General features: G+C 42.6%; 1 protein-coding gene and 1 pseudogene across 1 annotated transcript in view; both read right to left on the reverse strand.

Moving 5' to 3' along the window:
* The window catches only part of LY75 (lymphocyte antigen 75), a 118,496-nt gene extending 110,144 nt beyond the window's left edge, over positions 1–8,352 (reverse strand). Inside the window, exon 1 of the mRNA XM_056861177.1 lies at positions 8,187–8,352. Coding sequence (XP_056717155.1) covers positions 8,187–8,352 — 166 coding nt within the window. The remainder of the gene's footprint in view (positions 1–8,186) is intronic.
* Positions 8,353–14,377: 6,025 nt separating this feature from the next.
* The window catches only part of LOC130487676 (secretory phospholipase A2 receptor-like), a 56,205-nt pseudogene continuing 44,802 nt past the window's right edge, over positions 14,378–25,780 (reverse strand).

Consider the following 25,780-nt stretch of genomic DNA (forward strand, 5'->3'; position numbering starts at 1 on the left):
TATTTATCAGTAACAAGATGGTGTTCCTCTATACAAGTATTTATTTATTTACTTATGTCATTTATAGTTCTAGACCTGAGTTCGATCCCGACAGAAGTCGGGTTCAGGTAGCCGGCTCAAGGTTGACTCAGCCTTCCATCCTTCCGAGGTTGGTGAAATGAGTACCCAGCTTGCTGGGGGTAAAGGGGAGATGACTGGGGAAGGCACTGGCAAACCACCCCGCAAACAGTCTGCCTTGGAAACGTCGGGATGTGACGTCACCCCATGGGTCAGGGATGACCCAGTGCTTGCACAGGGGACCTTTACCTGTTATCTTTTTTCTAACTTGGACTCACGGCAGATTACACAGCATGAGTCAATACAGCCAACAGGATGGGACAGTCAATGAACAATGCAATAGGAAGCAATGCATAAGTATTAACAAGACACATTAGATGATGCAAAAATTACATAGTAGGATCCTAGTTTCAGTAAGCTAAACACAGTAGTTGCCTTCAATATGAACTTCTGGCATATTTTGCAAGTGGTCACATGGTCCTCTCCAAGACTCAATAAGCAAAGTCTGTACTCGCCTAAGTGGGTCATATTAGTAGTACACCCTGTACAGTTTTTGAACGTGGCCTTCAGTGCCATGTGTAGGGCCCTAGAAGGTAGGATTGAGTAGAATCGATGGCAAAAACATTTGCACTGGGCAAAAAGGCGTGGGGAGTGCTGAAAAGGTGAGACCAGGTAGAGCTGTCTCAGCCAGGGTTGAAGAATGGTGACAAAAACTCACTCGGACACAGCGAATGAAGAGAAAGACTCAAAAACTCTAGAAGCATCCAGTCTTGGTGGTGGCAGAGAAGAGACTGAGGGGAGAGGGGATGCCTCGCCCAGGGTTTCGGCAGGAAGCCTTCTCACTTGCTCCAAAGGGGAGGGGCATCCGCCTTTACTAGGCTTAAAGCTAGAAGAAATCTCTGGTGGCAGGCCTATGTGCAGGTACAGTCCCAAATGTGGGACTGCACTGAAGACTGAAGATGAAATATGTGTTACTGGTAACCCCCTTCAATAGCACTTACTTAGTAAAAATAGGAGCATTGGTACTCAGTCCTGACTTGATACTATTTCTCCTCACAACAACCCTGTTAGGTAAGTTAGGTTGAGAGACAGTGTCTAGCCTGTGGTCACCCATCAAGCTTCCATGCAGAGTGGGGGAATCGAACCTGGTCTTTGTCTGGCATAGGGTTGCCAGGTCCCTCTTCGCCACCGGTGGGAGGTTTTTGGGGCGGGTTTGGGAAGGGGAGGGACTTCAACGCCATAGAGTCCAGTTGCCAAAGTGGCCATTTTCTCCAGGGGAACTGATCTCTATTGGCTGGAGATCAGTTGTAATAGCAGGAAATCTCCAGCTAGTACCTGGAGGTTGGCAACCCTAGTCTGGCACTATAACCACCACACACTGCTGATCAAGTTCTAAGGCTGAGGCGCTTTCACACGAGCCGAATAATGCATGTTCAATCCACTTTCAATACACTTTAACAATTGTTTGCAAGTGGATTTTGCTGTTTCACATATTAAAATCCAGTTGCAAAGTGCATTAAAAGTGCTGGTCCTTGAACATAATATACCAATCTATAAAAATAAACTGTGCAGAATACTGTTATTTATCTTATAACTAGTCAGCTAAATAAGGACAGCAACAACGTGATGTTTATAACCCACTAAATTACAGAGCATAAAACCTAATCCAGAATTAATTGCTGTATTTACATTTATTTAAATTGCTGCTGAGATCTGGTCACAAAAAACAGATGTCTTTATTTTGCAGATGATGATTCAGTTGGTAGAGTTTTTAAAAGTTAAGCAAACTGCATAAATAACGTATCATAATATTCGTTGTTGAGTGGTTTTTGAGGGTTTTTGAGGCTTTCGAAATTGTTTTAATTAGGAGCTAATTCTGTCTGTAAACTAGATGAAGTTTTGAATGGACAATTCATCAGCTCAAATAAAATAACACCTTCCTGGAAGGAAGCCCCTTTGACTAGACTTGAGTAGGATTCTAAGTAGATCGGTTTAGGATTGTACTGTAAGAAATTGTACAATGGAACTGACTATTGTGTTTGCTGCTGCTGTTTCACCCTCCCTTCCTGGCAGTCTTCCAGCCATTGCCTCACCCTGACTTAGCAGGCACAGACTGCTTTCAGTTTTGCTGCAGCTAATCTGAGGGACTTTGAATCTGGAAGAACTAGGCCATAAATCAATTTATAGATAAGTGTTCACTTTCTTAGCACATTCTAAGTTGGCTGCAATTTAGCAGCGTGTGATACTAAGTATATTACTGTTAAAAACAGTAATGTCCTATGTAATGTTCTTGCAAAACACCGTACTATTTTTTCTCCTTACTGTAAATCAGGGGTGGGGAACCTTTTTCCTGCCAAGGGCCATTTGCACATTTATAACATCATTCAGGGGCCATACCAGGTGTAGATCTCCCGGGGGGGGGGGGCGGGGGAGAGGCTAGGGTTGCCAGTTCGCCAGCCACCACCTGGAGGTGCCGTATGCGGCCCCCGGGCCTGAGGTTCCCCATCCCTGCTGTAAATTATGTTCTATACAGATCTGTGTGGTCTATACATAAAGAACCACACATTAAAGGGTTTTTTGGGATGCTTATTATACCCATTACAGAATAAGTCTTACTTAGGGTTGCCAAATACCCCCTGGCAACTGGTAGGGGGTGGAGAGGTTGTGGGGACTTACCAGGAGAAGAGAGAAGCCTAGGCTGATCTCACTTCCGCCAACACGGCGATGTCACTCCCGGAAGTGACGTCATCGCAACATTGGGGAACTCTGGTATTTGGGCAAAAAAACTCTATGGTACCATAGAGTTTTTACAATAGAGTTTTTGCCCAAATACCAGAGCATCCCTCCATCAGTGGCGCTGTGATGTCATTTCCAGTGTATGCAGCAAATGACATTGCCAGCGATACAGGCCTTTTGCTGCTGGTAAGTTCACAGTGGGTGACCTTGGGCCAGTCTCACTCTCTCAGACTAACATACCTCCCAGGGTTATGGGAGGATAAGCCACTTTGGGTCCCCATTAGGGAGAAAGGCGGGGTACAAATGAATAAAATAAAATAAGTTCCTCACCGGCCAGCTGATTGCACTGGGGGGAGGGACCCTGGAACTGGGGATCTCCTGCTCCTGGCAATGGACGCCTGGCAAGCCTAGTCTTTCTCATAGTTAACAAAACCAATCCCAGCTTGTTTTTAGAGGCTAAATGTGGTCAGCTTAAATTTCATGAAGATTCATCAGAAAAAAAAAAGACAACTCCCTTGTTCAAATTGCCACTCTATCATGGAAGCTTGCTGGGTGGCCTTGGCCTAGTCGGTCACATCCTCTTGGCCTAACTTACCTCACAGGGTTGTTGGGAGGCTAAAACAGAGGAGGGAATAATGTTGTAAGTGGCTTGGTCCCGGTTGGGTAGAAAATGAATGTAAATGAAGCAAATAAACTTGTTTATCTGCAGGGCCTACTTGCGAAATGCTCATATTTATGCAATGTTTAACCAAACCTTATTATTTTTCATAGTAGCTTCTTTTCCCCCTTGCTCCAGAGAAAAATTGTCATGCCCATTTATTAGATGGTTTCTTTAATGCACTGCCAATCGATCTTTGTTTGGGGACCACAAGTGTTAGCATTAAGGACAGAAATTTCTCCATCTACTTTCCCCACACCATTCATATTTTATAAATGTCTGTCATTATTTATTTATTTTTACTAAAAAGCTCCAACTGCTTTACCTTTTTCTTTTGGGGAAAGTGACTCAACCTCTAGATGGCTTTGGCTGCGCTCTCAGCACCTTTTTGGTTCTATGATATCCTTTCTGAGATGGGGTATCCTGAAGAACTGTACACAGAATTCCAAATGAGGCAACACCAGAGATTTATACAGAAATATTATGACATTTCATTTTCAATCCCTTTTGAAGTGATCAGTATTGCAGAATGTCCTCTTTACCTGCAGCCACACACTCAGTGTTTTCTTTGAGCTATATGCTATGGTTTGAACCCTATGACATTCCCCCCCTTCCACACTTGCAGTCCCAGGAGCAAGGGTGAAGGGAGGATAAACCACAGACACCTTGCTGGAGGAAAATAGGCCACACACAGTGTGATTTTATAAAATATATTACCCAATTTGATATTATCTTTTTACAGGAGACATGGATGACAGAGGAGTTTGATATTCCTAATTTTAATGCTGTAGTCATGATGCATACTATTCTCTCCAGGATCAGAGGAGCATGCCTATTATGTTAGGTGCTGTGGAACACAGGCAGGATAATGCTGCTGCAGTCGTCTTGTTTGTGGGCTTCCTACAGGCACCTCGTTGGCCACTGTGTGAACAGACTGCTGGACTTGATGGACCTTGGTCTGATCCAGCATGGCCTTTCTTATGTCCTAATTTTTGGAAGTCCATCCAGCTATATTCCACGATAACAGTGATACTGATCGTCAATTTATTAATTCTGTTGTTTCCAAAGCCCTCCCCGTGTCATTAAAGATACATCCATTTTTTGTAAGGATTGGACTTTTGCCTTAGAATTATGCGATCCTGCTTTTATGTGATCTGTTTGGTGGAATGTCTTGTCCATCTCCACTTTGTCAACTGGTTGTAATAACTTTCCATTGTTTAAAGGAGTGCTGAAACCCTCCATGTTAGTTAAACGTATATCAATTAGAGTTTGCTTTGTAATCTCCATTTGACTTGGTGATAGAACTTGAGTTGAGACAGACTCTATTTAGTTTTCAGAAGTTTGCGTCTGAGGCATTCTAATCTGTTTAAAATTCATAGTTGGTCAGAGTGTGGGAGGGATGAGATGAGTTGATTAAGTCCTTTTCAGTTGAATTTTCCAATTGAGGACCCTCAATGTTATCAACTGGATGCTCTGCTATATCAGACCAATTAATTAGATCCTTTTGTGGAATCTCCATTGGTGTTTGTTGAGAAGGGCAGACTACTGATACAGAGGTTCTGGAGTGTTGATGTTTTGGCAATAGAGCAGTTATCACAGCTTTGGCGAATATTCGGGTAGGGAAAATCCCTTTATGTTCCAATCTGAGTTTGTGTCATAACAAGAATAGAAGTATTCTTGAACTGTTAGACGTATGATTCTCTTTGCCTGATTCGAGTTATGAAGTAGCTCTGTCGAGGCAAGGTCTATTGTACAGTGTTTCTCTGGAAGCAATGTTCTCAAGTGATTGCTAGGTACCCAAGGTTGGGTGAAAAGAAAATATATATAGCTCTGTGTATAAATACTGAAAGTATAATTTATTAGAAGCGCTATATAAAAGTTAAAATTATTTAAAAGCATTAAAATAGCACAATGGCATTTCCTGAGATTGATAACTATAACCACATACCAAACGCGTTTCGGCCTATGGGGCCTTCATCAGTGGTTAATTAAAACCCTTTGTTAAAGCTGCACACATTTACAGAAATACACTAATGAATTAATGAAGGAGGGATTTTATTACCCTCCTTTTTTTTCTTTCACTCAAGTGATTGCTAACCAGTCACTTGGAATTCCAGGAAGAGATCTGCCCTTTGTACCGACATACAGTGAAACAGATCTTATGTGCTTGTAATGTTAGGTTATATACTTTCCTTTGATCCTCTTGCGGTTTCCTATTAAAGTTTGCATTTCTCCCTGTCACCGGGGCAGAAGAAGAGCTGGGCTGCTGGGTTTGGGAGATAGAATCACCCAAGGTTGGTTTGCTCTGTGCCTCTCCAACTAATCCTGATACTGTCTGAGTTGGTTAAGTTGTGTACTAATCTCTCTGAGAGGCAAAAATCAAGTCTCTTGTTTGGGCTGTCAACTTGGAGTACTTTCTCAAGGTATTTCTATCTTCTCTGTTGATTTCAACTACTTGTAATGAGTTATCTAAATCCTCCTCATCCACCTCATTATACCCAAGGGGTAAAACGGTTTGAGGTTGGTATGACAGATGTTACGATGCTATCAGGGGCAAACTAGTCTCTTATTTTCATCTGCTTTCAAGCAGGAGGTGACATTAAGTCACCTCTGTCATTGGCGTTTACCAACACCCATTTTTCGATGTCGCAATAAATAAGGGTTTTGATGGACTTACAGTTTTATGGTGCAATATAAGTCACTACTATGCCTTCTGCTGGCTTGTTGCACTTTGGATAGCTCTCAAGCAGGCCATTTTAAGCAACAGCCTGTAACGTAGACTCAGGTACCTTTCTCTTCAAGTGTTGACACAGAGTAAAATCAGGCAGCTGCTTCTCTGCAAAGTCAACCAAACTATCCACTGAGGGGGAGATGGTTGCCTTCTTCCCTTATCACACACGAATAGCCATGAATAGCCCTCTCCTCCATGAACATGGCCACTCCCCTCTTAAAGCCTTCCAAGTTGGCAAGGAATTTTGCCCCAGTATGTATTTTACATTAACATTGAATTTCCTTTACCATTTTGCTGCCTATTCAGCTAGTTTGGTTATTCATCATCTTGGATAATTTGGTGTAATTGACTAATTTACTGCTTACTCCAGCATTCAGCTTGTAGAGGCATATGTTGAGTGGTGCTTGTCCCAATCAGATCCATTGCTTACTTACCTGCATTACAGATATAAAGAAAAGTACCTACAGCTGCTTGTTAGCTGGTTCATGGCTGAGGTCAGGCTGCCTTCTACTTAAGATTTTCTTCCTGGAAGAGAGTCGGTGCATGAGCCAACAATGACTCATGGTTCTGTGGCCAGCGGCAGAGCAGAGACTGTACCTGCAACTTTTTCTGCATTCCCTGGCAGTCAAATTAATTGTGGATATGTTGAACTTTCTGGTCAAATTTCTACTTACATGGTAAGTGGTTCCCACTCAGTGACAAAAACCAGCCCTTGAGCACTCCTCAGGATTAAATCAAGTGACACTTCCCTTTTGTCAACTGCATGATTGACAATTGCAAAGCACAGCAATTTATTGCATATGGAAATGTTATTTTTGTCGTCACCCAACTGTGGGGACCCCAAGGTTTGCAGAAAAATCGGAACACTTTACAAAAATGTAGGGGGGGTTAACCTCCCCCCCCCAAAAAAAAACAAAGGAACATGTTGTGCAAGCGCAGGCAATATCAACTTACCTCGGCAGTGAGAGGGGGAAGAGCCAGGTGAGCCCATGTGCCCTGACTCAGCCCACCTCCGCCTCTTCTCTGGAGATGGGGGGGGTGCAGGACCCCCTCAATGAAATGACAGGTAAGAAGCAGGAGCTGGTGCCACCCACTTCCCTGCTTTGGAAGGCAGGGGGAGCATGAGCTGCTGCTGCCCCCCCCTCGTGCGACTGAGGTTGGCAGATGGATGGAGGGGAGGAGGGAGAGCAGCTGCCCACCACCACTACTGTGTAAGCCACAGAGGGGTGGCAACGCAGGCAGGCAACAAAGGAGCCAACCCGGTGAATGGGTAGGTAAACTGGGGTGGAAAGAGCAGGGGGGAACAATAGTACTGCTGGCGGGCAGTATTGCTCAGCAAGTAGCTGCTCTGGAAAGCAAGCAGGGGGAAGAAGATGGGATACCCCACCAAAATCTTGCTGGTCCCCACTTGTTGGATTCTATTGTATTCAAGCCTCCCTTCCACATCTTTCTGTAGCATTACTACATCCCAGTGATACTTACTATTCCATTAGGGTTCCAATATGCCAAATATATTTTTGTTGTCTTTCAGTATCAAATATTTCAGTTTCCCTAGTTTGGCGTTGAAATTTCTGGCATTAGTGCATCTCTTTTCAATTGCCCCCTTTGTGTTCATTTTAATTGTGATTCTTATGGGATGAAATGAGCATTAAGAGAGGCATTGCTCTTTGTGTATTGCTGACTGTTACTATTCTTCATGCTCCTATGAGATGAAGAAGCATTTCTGCCACTGAAATATGTAATGTTTATATGTCCATGCTCCATCCGATGCCTGCATTAGTTGTGAAGGCTTCAGCTTGGTGCTATCTGATACTCATGTTAAGCTTGCCAGCATCAAGCTATCTGAAATTAGCCATGAAACAAACATCCATGGAACCAGAATGCCAAAGGGCACTGACTAAGGACAATGCATATTTTTTTTACTTCATGTATTTAACACCCCTTGCTTATTTCTATAGTAGAATCTCATTTCATCTGTAACTTGATTGGGACAAAGTATTGTACAGTGCATTCCACGCAGCGCTCCTACGTCACTTCCGAGTTTGCTCGGGGGCGACGCAGACGCTCTATCAATCTCTGCCGAAACTATGGTTCCATGGAGTTTCTGCGGAGGTTGCTGGAGCACCCGTGTCCCTTCTGGGTGGACCCGGAAGTGATGTAGGCACGTCATGCAAGCGTGTGTGCACATGTTGCTCGCCAGCCTTCAGCTGGTTGCCAGGCAACCCAGTAGAGTGGCGGGATTTTGCTCGCCACCACCGGGCATTTGGCAACCCTATGCAAATAACCTTCTCTGGAGGTTTTTAAGAAGAGGTTAGATGGCCATCTGTCAGCAATGCTGATTCTATAACCTTAGGCAGATGATGAGAGGGAGGGCATCTTGGCCATCTTCTGGACATGGAGTGGGGGTCACTGGGGGTGTAGGGGGGAGGTAGTTGTTAATTTCCTGCATTGTGCAGGGGGTTGGACTAGACCCTGGTAGTCCCTTCCAGCTCTATGATTCTGATTCCTGAAAACACTTTCCTGGGAGCAAGCCCCACTGAACAGACTTGAGTAGGATTCTGAGTAGACCTGCTTAAATTTGCTCTCTAAGGTCATTTATATGGGGAAGTTTCCCTTGCAATCCCTGTGGGATTGCTTCAGGGCTTTTGGGTTAGTCATGATTTTTCCAACCTTGAGAAGTCACTTTGCAGCCACTGCTCACTTGTCCCACGGTTTCAGGAACCTATTTTATCACCAAGTTTAATTTTGCTTCGATCCCAAATCGAAGCTAATCAAGGCAATTTCTGTGAATAGTCCTAACTTTGGGTTTCTCTTCCCCCGCCCATTCTTGCTTGTCCCTCCCTCATCCACCTCCTTACAGAGAAGCCAATTTCATCAGTTTCAGATGGGAGTTTGAAAATCTTGAGGGACCAGCTGTCCCCCCCCCCTCACCTCATGGGTGTCCTCTGTGCTCAGTTTCAACTGGGAGTGTAAAGATTCTCAGGGGCCTGAACTGACTGATTAAAATCTCTGGAGCAGAGAAAATCAAATGAAAGAATCCTGCTGCGGGGTTGGGGAGGGAGGCTAGTGACCTACACTATATACGTGTGTGTGTGTGTGTGTGTTAGGTGCTGTCAAGTCGCTTCCGACTCATGGCGACCCTATGAATCAAAGTCCTCCAAAATGTCCTATCTTTGACAGCCTCGCTCAGATCTTGCAAATTGAGGGCTGTAGCTTCCTTTAATGAGTCCCTCCATCTCTTGTTGGGTCTTCCTCTTTTCCTGCTGCCCTCAACTTTTCCTAGCATGATGGTCCAGTGACTCTTGTCTTCTAATAATGTGACCAAAATACAATAGCCTCAGTTTAGTTATTTTAGCTTCTAGGGTCAGTTCAAGCTTAATTTGATCTATAGCCCACTTACAAAAAATACATTATAGCCAATTACAAAGCAGCATTGTCAGGGGGAGGGACCCAGAAGCTCCATATTTCACTGTGGATGGATAATTGATGACAAGGGATTCCTGGAATATCTTTGGGGCAAAAAAGTCCCCATGAATACAGTTTTGAGAATTTGGATCAGAAAAATGTGCATCGGCTGAGCGGCAAACCCAGCACAAATTTCCCCTGCATAAATGGCCTAAAAGTTCTTGCCTGTCCCAAAGTGCTGACAGAAACTTCGGTCAAAGTTCATAGTAGTGAATTTCCAGCTAGTGGAATGAAACATGATTTTCATGTTAGGGAAGGAGTTTAATCTTGGACCACATTCTAAACTTACCTACTCTTTTGATCCTTTACACCAAGTCACAGAGTTCTCTTTAGTGAGCAAATGCACCAAATTTTCACAAACAGCCATGAAATCTGTTGGATGGGCAAATTGGTCTGTTTGGAGTGCAGTCCTAAACAGAGTTACACCCTTCCAAGCCATTTCAAGTCAGTGAACTTGGAAGGATGTAACTCTGTTAGTACGGCACTGCTAAATTTCTAAGAGTTTATTCAGGGCTTGTTGCCAGTACCACCAAGACTAGAATGCTATGGTAAGATGCTACAAGAAAAAAAGAAAGAGATGGAATAAAAAAAAAAAAACTACAATTACTTTACACATTTAATCTTCAATTTTTTAAATTTTAAATATAGCAAAGTCATTGAAAAACATATCTATAATCTGAAAGAAAATCCAAAGTTAGCTATTTCAGCTTTTGCATAGTGTGCAAAAATTGTTTGCACAATGTATAGCTCAAGTGGATATACAGAGAAGATGGGGCAGCCAATTCCTGAAAGGGGGGGATAGTTAGTCGACAGCCGGGAGAGGCGAAACTGCGCCACCTCCTCAGAGCTTCCCAGAAGGAAAATACACAAAATAAAGTATTTAAAAATAGAAACCTGTGAAACGCCTCCATGGAGTTTCATGGGGCTATGACAGCTATTTTGCTGGCATAGCAACACTGCAGCATAGATAGGCGTTCCCAGGCCAAAAGGGGTTTGGACGCTAACATCAGCTTCTCCCCTGGGAACATCCTGGGAATGCCCCTCAATGCCAGTGCGGGAACCTGTTTCCAGGTTTTTTCTGTCCCTGCAGCAGCACCGGCAGCCGAGGCCCACACTGTGTTGCTCTGCGGCGCCCATGTAAGTGCCTCTGCGCCGGCATCCATCCCACTTTATCACACTGGCTCCTATGGTGCTTTGCCTCACCCCTTCAGGATTGCACGATAAATCTCAGTACAATCCTGAACAGTTACACCTATCTAAATCAATTGATGTCAGTGGGTTTAGAAGAGTGTTACTCTGATTAGGATTGCACTGCCCATGAAATGCCACATTTATTAAATGCATCAAAATCCGTATGATTACAGCGTGATTCTATTCACTGTTCTAAAAACATTTAAATCAGTGAGATACCTGAAATAACTCTGTTAGAAAGTCAGTGGGCAAATTTGGCCAGAAAATAACTCTCATGCCTTCCCTCAAAGATGGGTCAGTTTCAGGAAATTTTGTAAATTTGCCATTAAGCTGTACATTCTTCTAGCACCAAAGAAAGGTGCTTTTTATTTATACCCCATTTGTGAAAGCATCTATGTATATAACTGGCACTCCAGCCCTAAACATATTACTTGGAGTAAGTGCCATTGGTTTAAGTAGAACTTCAGCAGAAAGTGATCACTAGGTAGTTTTATTGCTCAGTCACAATACTTGAGATAACTTCTCAGTATGCAATAAGATAATGGGGGGGGGGCAGGGACTCTGATATCTAATGCATTCAACCATGATCCAGGCACCTGATGTATCAATGAAATTACTGCTTCACCACATATTTTCCTACAATGATGTTCCAGCTCTGTGCTGTGTGGGAGTCTGTCCATCATCTTTATTCCACTGGCACTGGCTGAACAAACACCAAAGGTTCTTTTACAAATTGTACATTGTGCCATCATTGTTTTTTTCAATTAGGAAAAAAAAAAGACATAAAAGGAGACAAACTACCAAAGGCTCCTTCTACCAAAAAGGCTATGCTGGGAGTCATGGAGGCTGTACGAAGAACAGCTATGGGGAGTAGAGATGTAATAAGGAACTGAGTGACCTTCAGTTGGTGGGATCCACCCCTAATTTTTTCAAAACACTTCTATGACTTGGATTCTAATTAGTGTGAGTTGAATCATGGATCAGGAAGGTGACTTCCTGGCCCCCTCCCCACTTTATACTTCTTTGCTCTTCAAGTCAGTGGATCCCAGGAACAGTATGGGAGACAAGACAGGAGTGTGAAACAACCTATCACCAACCTATTGGTCTGTCTGGGGAAGAAGATAAGGAAAGGAGTTAAAGGTTTGATTAAACTTGCAAATCACATTGGACAGTAAGAGCAGGTAGTGGAGCACATGGGAAACCCAAACACTGAAATCATTCATGGTCCTGGAGTTACACTAACAGGTCATAATATTTTTGTCAGTTCTAGTGTGCCTCCCTTGTGGTGCAGAAGATAGGGTGTTGGACTTGGACATGGGATATCTGTGTTCCAATTCCCATTAAGCCCTGAAGCTCACTGAGTGAACTTCAGTCAGTCACTCTCCTTTTGCCTAATCTATCTCATTACATTCTTCTAAGGTCAAAAAGGGGTGAGAGAAATGAAGTGATGGTGGGATAAAACTGTATCAACAGATAAGTAGATATATGAGGCCTGGGTCACTTCCTCCACCCTCCCCTTAAAAAGAGCCCAGAAAGCTCAGAAGGACAGGAAGGTAACAGCTGTGAGGGAAAGCTCTTAAAAGCACTCATCACCACCATAACATGGCAGGAACACAGACGTTCCCCCATACAAATTGAAGGGTAACTGTGGCAACACAAGCCAGTAGCCTAATCATTTCTCTTGCTCTTATTTCTATGCCCTATTTGCATATTCAAAAATTCTGAGACCACCTGCTAAGGTAGGCAATGATGCAATTGAAGCCTAGGCACCAACCAGAAAAAGGTGACTAACTTATAGAAAGTAAGGACCAAATGAAACAAACAAGAGGCAAAGCCAACTGAGAAGGGAATTAAAGGCTACAGTATACACCAGCTTTCAGCTCTCCATCATCTCTATTTCAACTGTTTCTATGCTTTGGTGGCCATTTTGCAAATATTGTCACTAGGAAGGGCTACAGATGAATAGGACAATATGGAAAATGCTGGGCCCGAGAAAAGGTGCAGATAGGGTTGCCAAACTCCAGGTGGTGGCTGGAGATCTCCTGCTATTACAACTGATCTCCAGCCGATCGAGATCAGTTCAAAAGGAGATAATGGCCACTTTGACAATTAGACTCTATGGTATTGAAGTCCCTCCCCACTCCAAACCCCGACCTCCTCAGGCTGCACCGCCAAAATCTCCAGGTATTTCCCACCCACAGCTGGCAACCCTAGATGCAGATGAGGCAATGGCCAGAAGTAACAACCAAAGAGAAATCTGGAAGGGGGAAAAGGAGATTAAGCCAGCTGGGAAGGTAAATTGGGGCTGGGACTCACCCAGCTTCTTAGCAACAATGGATATTCATAGTATATTGCTACCACTTGATGTGTGACTTGCTTGTTAATCTAGAATTCACACAGAACCCCTCGAAGTTGGCCTGCTGTTAGGAATTATTTTTGGCTATTGCCAAAGAAATGACACTGAACCCCTGTGATGGCAGGATGTGCTAACAGCCCATTTCACAGGTTATGTAATTAGAAAGAAAACCTTGGTGGCTTGATTAAAGGTTACTGTGGAAATCAAGTGTTTTCAGCTCAGCACATTTTAACAGGTCATTTTTCGCACTATTAGGCACAATGTTCTCCTTTGGAAAGTACAGGACCAAAAGCCCTCATAACGAAAGCTATGGCTTAACTAAAAGCCGCAGACTTTTGTGCCGGAGCAGCACTAATAGAAATATCTCCATCAATTTATGAATAAGCCTTTGCTCTTCAGCAGTATGAAGGGAACTCTTCTGGAGCAGGATGAATTTAAAACGCCAGACAGCCATGGGGAGTGAGTCAGAAAAAGTATCGATAGCGCATTGTTCTTGTTATAAAATGACAAACTCATAAAAACATAACTCTTACATACATATTATTTTGATTCAAGGAGGATGTGCTAATACAAAAAGACAAAAAAAATTCTGGTTAAAAGCTGAAACTGGAAAATGTCTTTTACTTTCTTAAAAGAAAGGGAAATGGGTTTTTCTTATGAATTTGCTAGGGGAAATTGCCAGTTCTTTACATTGCAATGGTACTAAGACCCCAAGAATTGCTCAGGTTAGATATTTAACAAGGAAGTCAGGCTGTGGGTGACTTTCGCTGTGATCAGTACCTAGTAGGGTTGCCAACCTCTAGGTGGTGGCTAGAGATCGCCTGCTATTACAACTGATCTCTAGCCGATAGAAATCAGTTCCCCTGGAGAAAATGGCCGCTTTGCCCATTGGACTCTGTGGCATTGAAGTCCCTCCCTTCCCCAAACCCTGCCCTCCTCAGGCTCCGCCCCCAAAATATCCAGGTATTCCCCAACCTGGAGCTGGCAACCCTAGTACCTAGCAAAGGTTGAAAACCATCGAGTGTATTTAGGTATCTCATACAAACTCTGGTTTGTTTCTGGTAAGAATGGGCCTTTGTAAGAATGGGACTTGTGCACTCCCTCCCTTTTTTCCCATGCATGGAAGGCCAAAAAGAATGTAATTCTGCCATATGAAACTCATTTTCATATTCATTTTTAATAGTTAGCAGGCTGGAACCTGAAAGAAACAGTAAAAAGTGTTCTTCACCACAAGCGTTTTCATTTTAAGTTTTTCAGAATTTTCTAGGGGGCGGGAAAGAAATTATATTCTTCCTCCAGCAGAACTCTGCCGCTACCATTCCTCAGTTGCTATCCTCAGTTGCTATCACATGATGCTGCACAGATTTCCTCAAAATGGAGGGTACCTTCTTGGAACAAGGTAAAATGAGCTACAGATACATATTGACGGGAGTGAGCAAAAGTGAAACCACCCAAAGATAAAGTTGCTCTTGTATCTCTCTTCAAGAGAGCCAGTGTGGTGTAAATAGCATGTTAGATGAATCCCACCGCAGCCATGAAACTCACTCGGTGACCTTGGACCAGCCAATATCTCTCACTTTGGTTTACCTTATAAGGTTGTGAGGACATTACAGAAACAAGAAGTCTATGCACAATTGCAAATTTCAAGGAGTCAAGGCAGAAAAAAAATGTAGATGTTCACTTGTGAACCTCTAACTGCACTGGTTTCAGCATTGGAAATCCAATATTTTGTATTACGAAATCTGCCTGCTACAAGAAGGTGCCAGTAGCAACTTCACATGAATGGTTTTATGTTACTCCTAAAATAACACCCAAAGAAGATATCTATTTACGTTCCTGGAACATGGAGACTGTTCACACAACTGTGATATTATTCCTGAATGTATGGGATAATGGGACTATCTGTGCTTTCTCATCTGTTATGACTTTGGTTTGTGAAGAAAGGAGTTCCACAGTCAGTGTATTTGCAGCTAGATAAAACACCAGTGCTACACTTTAGATGCAACAGTGCCCATATTTTCCCATAGGCAATTTATGCAGGAAAGCAGAAAAAGGCTACTGAAAGCCAGTGCCGGATTGACGTATAAGCTAAACAAGCTATAGCTTAGGGCCCCACTCTCTTGGGGCCCCCCCAAAAATTTAAAGGAAAAAAAAAACGATGTACATTTCCAAAATATAAGATAAAAAACGAATAAAATAAAACCTACATACAGCAACAGTGTTTTGTGTTGTATAGGTTCCTGTGATGTAAGTAATGGGCCCCGCCTGCTAGCCTGCTCCCTAAAATAATTGTATTTCAGTTCAACAATTACTTTGATAAAATACATATTTTGTTATGTGCAAATGGCTTTAGATACCTATTAGGTCCATAAATTACCATATAGCATATATTCAACACAAAAAACAGCGACAATTTGTTGTTGACAAAGGACAGCTGGACATATAAAAGGCCCCATTACCTTCAATAGCTTAGGGCCTCATCAAACCAAAATCCGGCCCTGCTGAAAGCATGAAAGCCAGCATGATGTAGAGGTTAGAGTGTCGGACTAGGATTTGGGAGACCCAGGTTCGAACCCCATGCTGCCACGGACATTTGCAGGGTGGCCTTGCACCAGTCACACACGTTCAGCATAACCTAGCTCACAGAGTTGTTGTGAGGATAAAATAGAGAGGAGAGGAGAATGATATAAGTTGCTTTGGGTGTCCATTGGGTAGAAAGGCGGAGTATAAATGAATACATACATACATACATATTAGCAGGCTAGTCAAAGGGTCCCTGGCTATGCCAGCTGTATTTGGTACTAGACCGCCCCATCCCACCTTCAAAGAAGTAAAGGGAAGGGCGGATTTTGGCTGCCGGGGCGGGAACAGAGAGCCAGTCTCTGTTCATCCTCTTAACCTTTGTGTTCCACTATATTGACTTATGCCACCTACATCCTGGCTTGCCTATAAAAGAAAAAACCTTCCTGTCCAGACTAGGGTCAGTCCTGCAAAGTACACCTTGGTTATTTCTATCTTTCTAATTAAGAATTTTATTAGATATCTTTTTGTCAGACAAAACTTACCCCAGGAGCCAGAGTATTGCAACTGAAGTGGTAGGCAAGAAAGAGGAAATAGTATTATATCAAGGACTTGCGGGAAGTATCTCAGATCCCACTCCCCCACTATTTCCTCTTTCCCTTTCCTGAAAGCCCCCATAGTCTGTTCCTTTTTCTGCCTCCTTCTCTCCTTCCCGCCCAACAGCCAACCTACATTTATGTGCCCCTCTGTCTTCAGCTTTCCCTCTCCCTCTCTAGCAGCCTCTACCTAGGAAAACTATGGCCCGATAGTATTGTGCTTGCCATTGGGACAGGCCTCAAGGTAAGGAACCTTCAAGGACTTGTGAGGGGCATCTTACTTTTCCTTCCCTTTCTGAGAATATCTCAGTTAATAAAAGATATATTTGTACCTTTTAGAAAGTTTAAAAACAAGCAACAATACTTTGAATGCAAAGTGCAGCCTTCCTTTGGGACATACTCCATGATGTTTCTCTTCTTTTGGAATTTCCCTTTCAATAGTTATCTGTTTACATTTGCAGATATAAGGCAGGGAAATAATACAGTCTGCAAAATCCCAAAATCCTAAGAAACACAATTATATTTTTATTGTTTTAAAAATAAAGTTACTATGTAACCACTGATCTCACAGTTTATAATTACATTAATGCACATCTCATATATTGTTAAAGATATTATTGTTTATTGGCAATGATTATTGGGAAATATAGCATTGTTAGAAGAGTTCCAGGTTATTTAATCAGCTACTTTACCATAACACTCAGTGCTACACTAACCAAGGAATAATGAGTTTTCTTGGTAATCATTCTAAGAAGTACAAGTTGCAATTCATTGCACCCTTCTCTTTCTTGCAGTTGGTGGCTTTGACTGTTACAAACAGGGCAGTCCTAAACAGAGTTATACCCTTCTAAGTCAGTTCAAGTCAACTCTGCTTAGGATTGCAATGAAATGATGTGGACTGCGGTGTAACAATTGGATTTCCATAAATGTCTGCATAGAACCTTTCTGTGCTGTGCCAAAGCATAGGGAACATCAGATCATCCTGACAGTATTTTCAGCACATCAAGGTAAAACTAGACAAGACTGGAAGATGCCTGATTGGATCTTCAGCACTTTTAAAAATCATGTATGGTGTTTGTGTTTGCATCAGGGATAGAGTATGAAGAGGAGAGATAGCTATTTCCCCCTATACTGTTTCTACAACCTCAGAGGGAGCGCCAAAGCAACAGATAGGCTACAGTACAGTCAAATTGTAGGTTTCCCCCAGCAAGGCTAATTGCACTATCAAGTTATAAAAATGGTGTAAAGGCAAATAGTTAAATACTGCCTTACACAGCTGCCCCAGTCGGAGTTGAGGCCCCTGAAGGCACATTAGCAATAATATGCTGAACCATGGATCTTCCTGCATCTCACTTAGTTTGGTCCTTAGAAGAAGGCACAGTGCCAACATTTATTATAGCCCAGAAAAATGGTTTGCCAATTTTTTTTTTTTTTTACTAATAGGACCTCCATCTATTAAAAAGCCACCTTAGTAAATTTGGGTTGTTAAGCAATCAACTGATAATAGGAAAGGGCAAATACACTAGGGTTACAAAGAGAAAAGGTGGAAAACACAAAAACATATAGCACCCCCAAGGATTTGCAGTCTACACCAAATTACAAGATCGTTTCCCATTACTCTTAGTATAACTCTGGCTAGAAAAACAGATATTTTGTTAATGCAGTGCATATGCATTATTTATTGCAAAGTCACTTTCAGTCTGTTTGAAAAACCTGGCAAAACGTTCTTCATAAATATGTACTGCATTATCTGAAAATGTATTATTTTCATATTGAAAAAAAAGGTCTCTGGCAAGAGCAGTCATGTAACTCTCCAAATACAAGCTATTATACAGCAGAAATATATATCACACAGCAAGAATATATATTTCACTTACTGGAAACTGGAAATAGTAGGCTTGCCAACCTCCAGGTACTAGCTGAAGATCTCCTGCTATTACAACTTATCTCCAGTTGATAGAGATCAGATCACCTGGAGAAAATGGCCGCTTTGGCAACTGGACTCTATGGCCTTGATGTCCCTCCCCTCCCCAAACCCCACCCACTTCAGGCTCTGCCCCAAAAACCTCACACCAGTGACAAAGAGGGACCTGGCAACCATAACTGTAAATCATAAAGCCCATCCCCTTTTAAAGGGAATGTAGATTGCTGCAGCAAGAAGTAAGATACGGAAAAGCAAGCAGAGTTCCACACATACAGCTTTTGATCCAACCCCTTCAGTTAAAAGCCTGGGTAAAGAGAAATGATCCGGACTTGCACCTGAAGGACAGTAAGCGAGGCATCAAGTGAGCCTCAAAAGGGAGGCCATTTTAAAGGAGAGGTATTGTTAATGAACGAGACCAGTCTCTAGCTGCTACCCACCTCACCTCTACGGGAAGTGACACAGAGAGCAGGGATGTTAACAGCCCAAACCTACGATGAGATAAATGTTGAGATAGGGCACTCAGTGATGAAAATCATGGTGTTATACTGCTGTTGTGGCAATTCTGTATCATTGTCCATAAACAGATATATTGACGCAACTGGTTTGGCCTGAGCCACAAGGTGTTCTTACTAAAAGTTTTATAACATTTCTAGCAATATACAGATATAAAATATACCTGTTAGTGAAGAAAGAAAACCACACGCTTCTCCGCCATAATGAATAAGTCCTTCATACTCAAGCCCCTCTCATGCTCCTTCCCAGTTCTGGTCCATCGCCAAAAAAATCTGAAACACTTTAATTTTGAGAAATGACAGCCGAGTTTTTTCCCTCCAGAACAATTATCTTAGCTTCACTCGACCTGCTTATAAGAAAGTGGCTTAAGTATTAAAATATGGTTTTGTTTTCAAAATTTTCTACTTATATTAATGAATGAGCACCATAAATTTAAAAAATAAGGACATGGGGAAGTTCAATAAGATACTGTTCAGTGAAATGTAATGAACTTCCAATATACTCCATAATAATGAACTTCCAATATACTCTATTGCAATATGATTTAGTTGGACTAAGAGGCAGCCAAAGACTAACAGCCCATTCCTGAAGGATGGTGGTGGTTAGGCAGTGCATGGAGATGGAACAGCTGCTCCAGTGCAGCAAGCCGGGGAAAAAACATTAAAAAGCACTTTTTGGGGGAAAACCGTGGAACTCCCCATAGAGTTCCACAGGGCTGCACCACAATTTTTCAGGTATAACTGAACGCCTGCAAAATAGTGCATTCCTGGCTTGAAAGAGCTTAGGAAGCTGCCTAAAGGCAGCTCTGCCCCCTGATGCCGGTGTGTGGAGATACACTGGAAAAATGCCACTGGGAGGCAGTGGCAGAGCCCCGCGTTGCTGTTGGCATCCAGGGGAGCCGACATTAAGTTGCCCTACCCTGGTGTTCATGGCCCTTTGCATGCGACAGTAACATGGACACTGGCGTAGGGGCCACACTGGCTCGTATGCGGCTCCAGCCTCCCCATTCAGGAATGGGCTGCTCATCAAAGCATGTATATGAAAATGAGGGATTAAAAAACAACAACCCAGAAATACACAAAGAGTACATAGGGCAGAAAAAGCCTTTGTACCAGAAAGTTCTTTTATTTCAAAAGTCAAAGAACTCGCTTGGACTTTTTTGGAGTTCACTTTTTTGCCAAAAAATAAACAATAAAAAGAAAAATGACTGCAATATTTTCTGCATTATAAATATAACTCTATGGGAAATACCCTGAAATTATTCCCAGGTCTCACATCCTTTGTGTCACACTGAGAGGCAATTTTTAACATTAGTCAGTGAAAATCAAATATACATGACTGATGGTACATTCTTACTGAAATTCTTTAGCAGGTACATCTGAAAGCAATGCAATCTACCAATTATTAGTTTTTGACAGCTGTAAGATAGTTTTTAATTTTTTAAAAAATCTCTAATTAAAAAGTCTGAATTTCTCAAATGTTGGCCTATGAGTCTGTGTTATATGGATCAACACATTAATACAAACCCATAAATGAAACAGAAAAAGAACAGTAGAAACTGAATAGTACAGCATGGGATTGCTAATACCTTAAATAATGGGTCTGCAGACCAGAAACTGTATTCTCCATACTAATAAATCAGACCTAGGTTATTTAAATGTACAATACAATAAGTACACTGACTTTTCATGTTATGTTATGGATGCTGCATACTAATCTATGTTGCTTTTGTGAAGACATAACTTACAGCACAGATGAATTAAAAGAGGAATAGTAAAGAATGCAGAATGGATCTTTTCTATCTCCCTCCTCATACTGCAATTGTATATGGCCTTTTCTGCATGCTTGAGTTTCAGGAAGTTTGTAGCCACACATGTCTGTTAAATTTTAGTAGGGCAGACTTTTATAAACTCAGGCATGATGAGAGTCATTCCATGAGCAAGGTTACTGGAAGGGAAAAGAGCTAGTGAAGGGTGGGTTCTACTAAAACAAGAGCTCTTACAAGCTCAAGCCATCACTATTCCAACAAGAAGGACATATGGCAGGGGATGTAAGAAGTCAATGTGGATGAACCGAGAACTCCATGATGAGCTAAGGGAGAAAAAGGAAATGTTCAAGAAATGGAAAAAAGGGCTTACGTCTAAAGAAGAGTATCTGCGGGTTGTTAGGCACTGTAGGTCAGTCATCAGAGAGGCCGAAGCTCACGGTGAGCTGAGGCTGGCAGGGAGGCTTGTTACAAGAAGAAAAGTTTCTTCAGATATGTGAGGAGTAAATGCAAGGTAAAAGAGGCCATAAGCCCACTGTTGGGTCAAAATGGAGAAACTCTGACAGCAGACAGAGAGAAAGCAGAAAGGCTCAATGTGTATTTTGCCTCAGTTTTTACCCTGAAGAAGAGAACAGGCTCATCTTGAGATAGTAGTAGGCAAGGCAAGGCATCTGGGCTGCTGGTTGACATGAACAGAGAGGTAGTTGAGAAGCACCTGGCTGCATTGGATGAGTACAAATTCCCCAGGCCAGACGGTACACACCCGAGAGTGCTCAAAGAACTTTCTAAAGAGCTTGAAGAGCCTTTGCCCATCACCTTTGAGACCTCTTGGAGGACAGGAGACATGCCACAAGACTGGAAAAGGGTGAATGTTACCCCAATTTTCAAAAAAGGGAGGAAGGATGAACCAGGGAACTACAGGCCAGTCAGTTTAACCTCTGTCCCAGGGAAGATACTGGAGCACATTTTAAAGAGATCAATCTGCAGGCATTTGAAGGACAACTTGGGGATCCAGGGAAGTCAGCACGGATTTGTCTCCAACAGGTCCTGCCAGACCAACCTCATTTCCTTTTTGACCGAGTGATGAGCTTACTGGATCAAGGGAATACTGTTGTTTACCTGGATTTCAGTAAATCTTTTGACAGGGTTCCCCATGATGTTCTGATGGGTAAACTAGAGGACTATGAACTGCAGTCAAAGTGCAGTTGTCAATGGCATTTCATCTGAATGGAAAAAGGTGTCCAGTGGGGTACCACAGAGCTCGGTTCTGGGCCCGGTTCTTTTCAATATTTTTATAAATGATCTGGAGGAAAAAGCTGACTTAAAATCAGCTTCCAGGAAAAGATCTGGGTAAAAGTAGTCTCAAAGGAGCCAACTCCCTGGGAGGAGGGGGAACAGTGAACACTAAAGGCAGAAAAAGGTATGTGGAAATCATGGGATAAACCGAACCATTATGGGGCCAGAACCAATGAAAAAAACCCATGCCGAAAGAGCTATGTCTCCTGAGGGTCAGGGGACAAATGGCTTCAGTGGGAATGGCGGTCACTGACGATCACCCTCCATCTTCTGCAAATATAATGTTTTTCTGTTTTCACAATACAGGTTTGGATCCAGCCCAATAAAAGGAACGGAAACTGATTTGAAATTATTTCTAAAGATAGAGCAGCAGTGATCTAGTTGCATGAGGCCTGCCAATGGCTAGGAGAGGCAGTGGCAAGAAACAGCATTCATCAGTTAGTTAGTTCTTTTTCTTTATTTCTTTCCATTTTAAACAGTTGTATTAACTTTGCAGTTTGTATCCTGCCAAACATGCTCTGCGAGATCCTCAGGGTGGCTGAACAACAACAAAGAATAAAAACATACCGAAACCAAAACAGTAGGAAACCAACATAAAAGCTATCGCAACGCATCAGAGGCACAAATCAGCTGGCTGAACAACTAAGACATTGCTCATTGTTCCCAGAAGGTTGGTGTGGACAAGAAAGTTTTCATTGACTTTCCAAAGGGGGGGGAAAAAAAACAGAGCTGATTTTAAGGGCTTCCTGAAACAGGGAAATCTATGATGAGAATGCTGTGGCTGAAAAGGCCCTGCACCTTGTTGATACCAATCTAATCTCTGATAATGGTGAATCAAGGCCCGCTCCAAGAATCTCACCTTCAGTGAGGAGGGTTTTCATGCCAGAGCGCCATTCCTTCTTCTTGCCAATCTACATGAATGGATGTTCTAATGGTAAGGCCAAATAAAGTAGTCTCTCAGCCCATTGCTGAAGGGGGATGGTGAATACACGGCAGCCAGGAGCCGCACAGCTGTGCCACCTCCTCTGAGGCTTCCCGGCTGCCACAGATGCTAAAAAAAACCTATTACCCCAAGGCTACATTGTCAGTGGCAAGATTTGTTTCAGTCCTTATATCCCTCCAACACTAGATATATGCTGCTCAAGATCAATTGATCAAGGAGCTTCTAAGGGATAAAAGGAAAGGAAAAAAAAACCTATTAGATAATTCTAAAATTAAAATGAAAGGTAAATGCCCCATACAGAACAGTGAGGCTGCACCACCGAAAAAGGTTGCGCAGCCCCACTGCTGCTCAAGGGGGTGTTCCTGGGGCGAAAGGGCTGTGGAAGCTGCCTAAAGTTTGCCCCTGCACCGGTGAAGGTGGCACCTTATCTGTGAGGGGCTGTAGCTCAGTGGTAGAGCCTCTGCTTGGCATACAGAAGGTCCCAGGTTCAATCTCCAGCATCTCCAGTTAGAGGGACTAGGCAAGAAGGTGATGTGAAAGCAGTGCTGGATTTAAGTATACGCTAAACAAGCTATAGCTTAGGGCCCCACTCTCTTGGGCCCCCCCAAAAAATTTAAAGGAAAAAAACCTGAATGTACATTTCCAAAATATAAGATAAAAAACAAACACAATAAAACCTACATACAGCAACAGTGTTTTGTGTTGTGTAGGCTCCTATGATGTAAGTAATGGGCCCCGCCTGCTAGCCTGATAAAATACATATTTTGTTATGTGCAAATGGCTTTAGATACCTATTAAAGGTAAAGGTCCCCTGTGCAAGCACCGGGTCATTTCTGACCCATGGGGTGACATCACATCCCGACGTTTCCAAGGCAGACTTTGTTTGCGGGGTGGTTTGCCAGTGCCTTCCCCAGTCATCTTCCCTTTACCCCCAGCAAGCTGGGTATTCATTTTACCGACCTCGGAAGGATGGAAGGCTGAGTCAACCTTGAGCCGGCCACCTGAAACCAACTTCCGTTGGGATCGAACTCAGGTCGTGAGCAGAGTTTTTGACTGCAGTACTGCAGCTTAACACTCTGCGCCACGGGGCTCTTAGATACCTATTAGGTCAATTCAATTCAAGACCTTTATTGGCATACATACCTATTAGGTCCATAAATTACCATATAGCATATATTCAACACAAAAAACAGTGCCAATTTGTTGTTGACAAAGGACAGCTGGACATATAAAGGGCCCCATTACCTTCAATAGCTTAGGACCTCACCAAACCTAAATCCGGCCCTGTGTGAAAGACCTCTGCCTGAGACCCTGGAGAGCAGCTGCCAGTCTGAGTAGACCATACTGACTGTGATGGACCAAGGGTCTGATTCAGTATAAGGCAGCTTCATGTGTTCATGTGTTCATAAGGCGGCACCTATGCCGGCATGGGGTCACGCCAGCTCCTAAGGAGCTTCCCCCCCCTGTCAGGGATGGGCACTAAGTTGTTTATTATGAAGGCATGAAAAGTTGTAGCTAGAATGGCATCCAAGAGTAATGGTCATGCACATTCATCCCCAAGATTAAAAGGTATTTTTTCCCAGTGTGGTCACCTTGCAATTAAGGAACAGACCTTAATCTAAAATCACCCTAAAACCACATACATTAGTAGCCAAGGGATAACTGACTGATGGGAGCCAAAATTACCTTCAAAGCTTCCTCCATTCATTACAGCTGTCTAATCCTGACTGCCACAAGACCATTAACTCTGATGACACTTTTGGAATCTGAAGAAACCATTTTTCAACAGCAAGATCACATGCAATTGGATAACAGCAAAGTAAGGATGTTACTACAAATGACTTGTATTTTTTTTCTTAAATAAAATAATTTGTTTCCTACGTAGTGTCCAAGGTATAGCTGAAAGGATGAAGAAAAAAAATCCATGTCTTCGGAAAATATTGAATTTGGGAGAGAAAAAAAGACTTGGGGGAGAAAAAATACAACTTGTTGATATCAATCTAATCTTTGATAATGGTGGTAAGAACATAAGAAACGCCCTGCTGGATCAGACCAAGATCCATCAAGTCCAGCAGTCTGTTCACACAGTGGCCAACCAGGTGCCTCTAGGAAGCCCATAACCAAGACAACTGCAGCAGCATTATCCTGCCTGTGTTCCACAGCACCTAATGTAATGAGCATGCTCCTTTGATCCTGGAGAAAATACGAATAAATCATAACTAGCATCCATTTTTACTAGTAGCCATGAATACCCCTCTCCTCCATGAACATGCCCACACGTGATGCAATGCCTGTTCTAAGAATCTCACTGTCAAGGAGGAGGGTTTTCATGCCAGGAATTTTGGATAAATTCTTGTATTGCAGAGGAATGTATAGTTACTATATCACTATGGAGCCAACCACAAGCAAGCTGGGAAGTAGCCCAGTCAGGCACCAACAATGAAAAAGTATTCTGCTCCTCTATAGTAATACCATGATGGGTCTAAAAATAAGTAAAATATAATTGATTAAAAAATGTGTATTAGAGACCCCCTATGGCTAATAGTGTTTTATTGCTGTTTACCTCATATCAAACACTAGATTCTTCACAGTGATACATAACCAACATCTATGTAAATTTATTTATTTAAAATATTTTTATTTCGCCTTATCTCTTCAGACCAAGATGGCTAAAAAGCAGCAAGAGATACTGAACAATATTCTGTTTCTCCTTGCAATAACAAGCTGATCCAGGATGCAGAAACCTGATTACTGTTTTTCTTTTTGATTTATTGACTTCATTTATATCCCACCATTTTTATCAATGGCGACCCAAATTAGGTTACATTGTTCTCCTCCATTTTATCCTCACAAGAGTCCTGTGAGGTAGGTCAGGCGGAGGGTGCATAATTGGCCCAAGGTCACCCAGCAAGCTTCCATGGCAGAGTGGAGATTCAAACCTGGGTCTCCCAGAACAGAGACCAACACTCTAATCAATACACCCCACTGGCTCCTAGTCAGGGCTAGCCAATGGGAACATGTCTTGCCTA

This window comes from Euleptes europaea, chromosome 15 (genome assembly GCF_029931775.1).
Source record: "Euleptes europaea isolate rEulEur1 chromosome 15, rEulEur1.hap1, whole genome shotgun sequence".
Lineage (NCBI taxonomy): Eukaryota > Metazoa > Chordata > Lepidosauria > Squamata > Sphaerodactylidae > Euleptes > Euleptes europaea.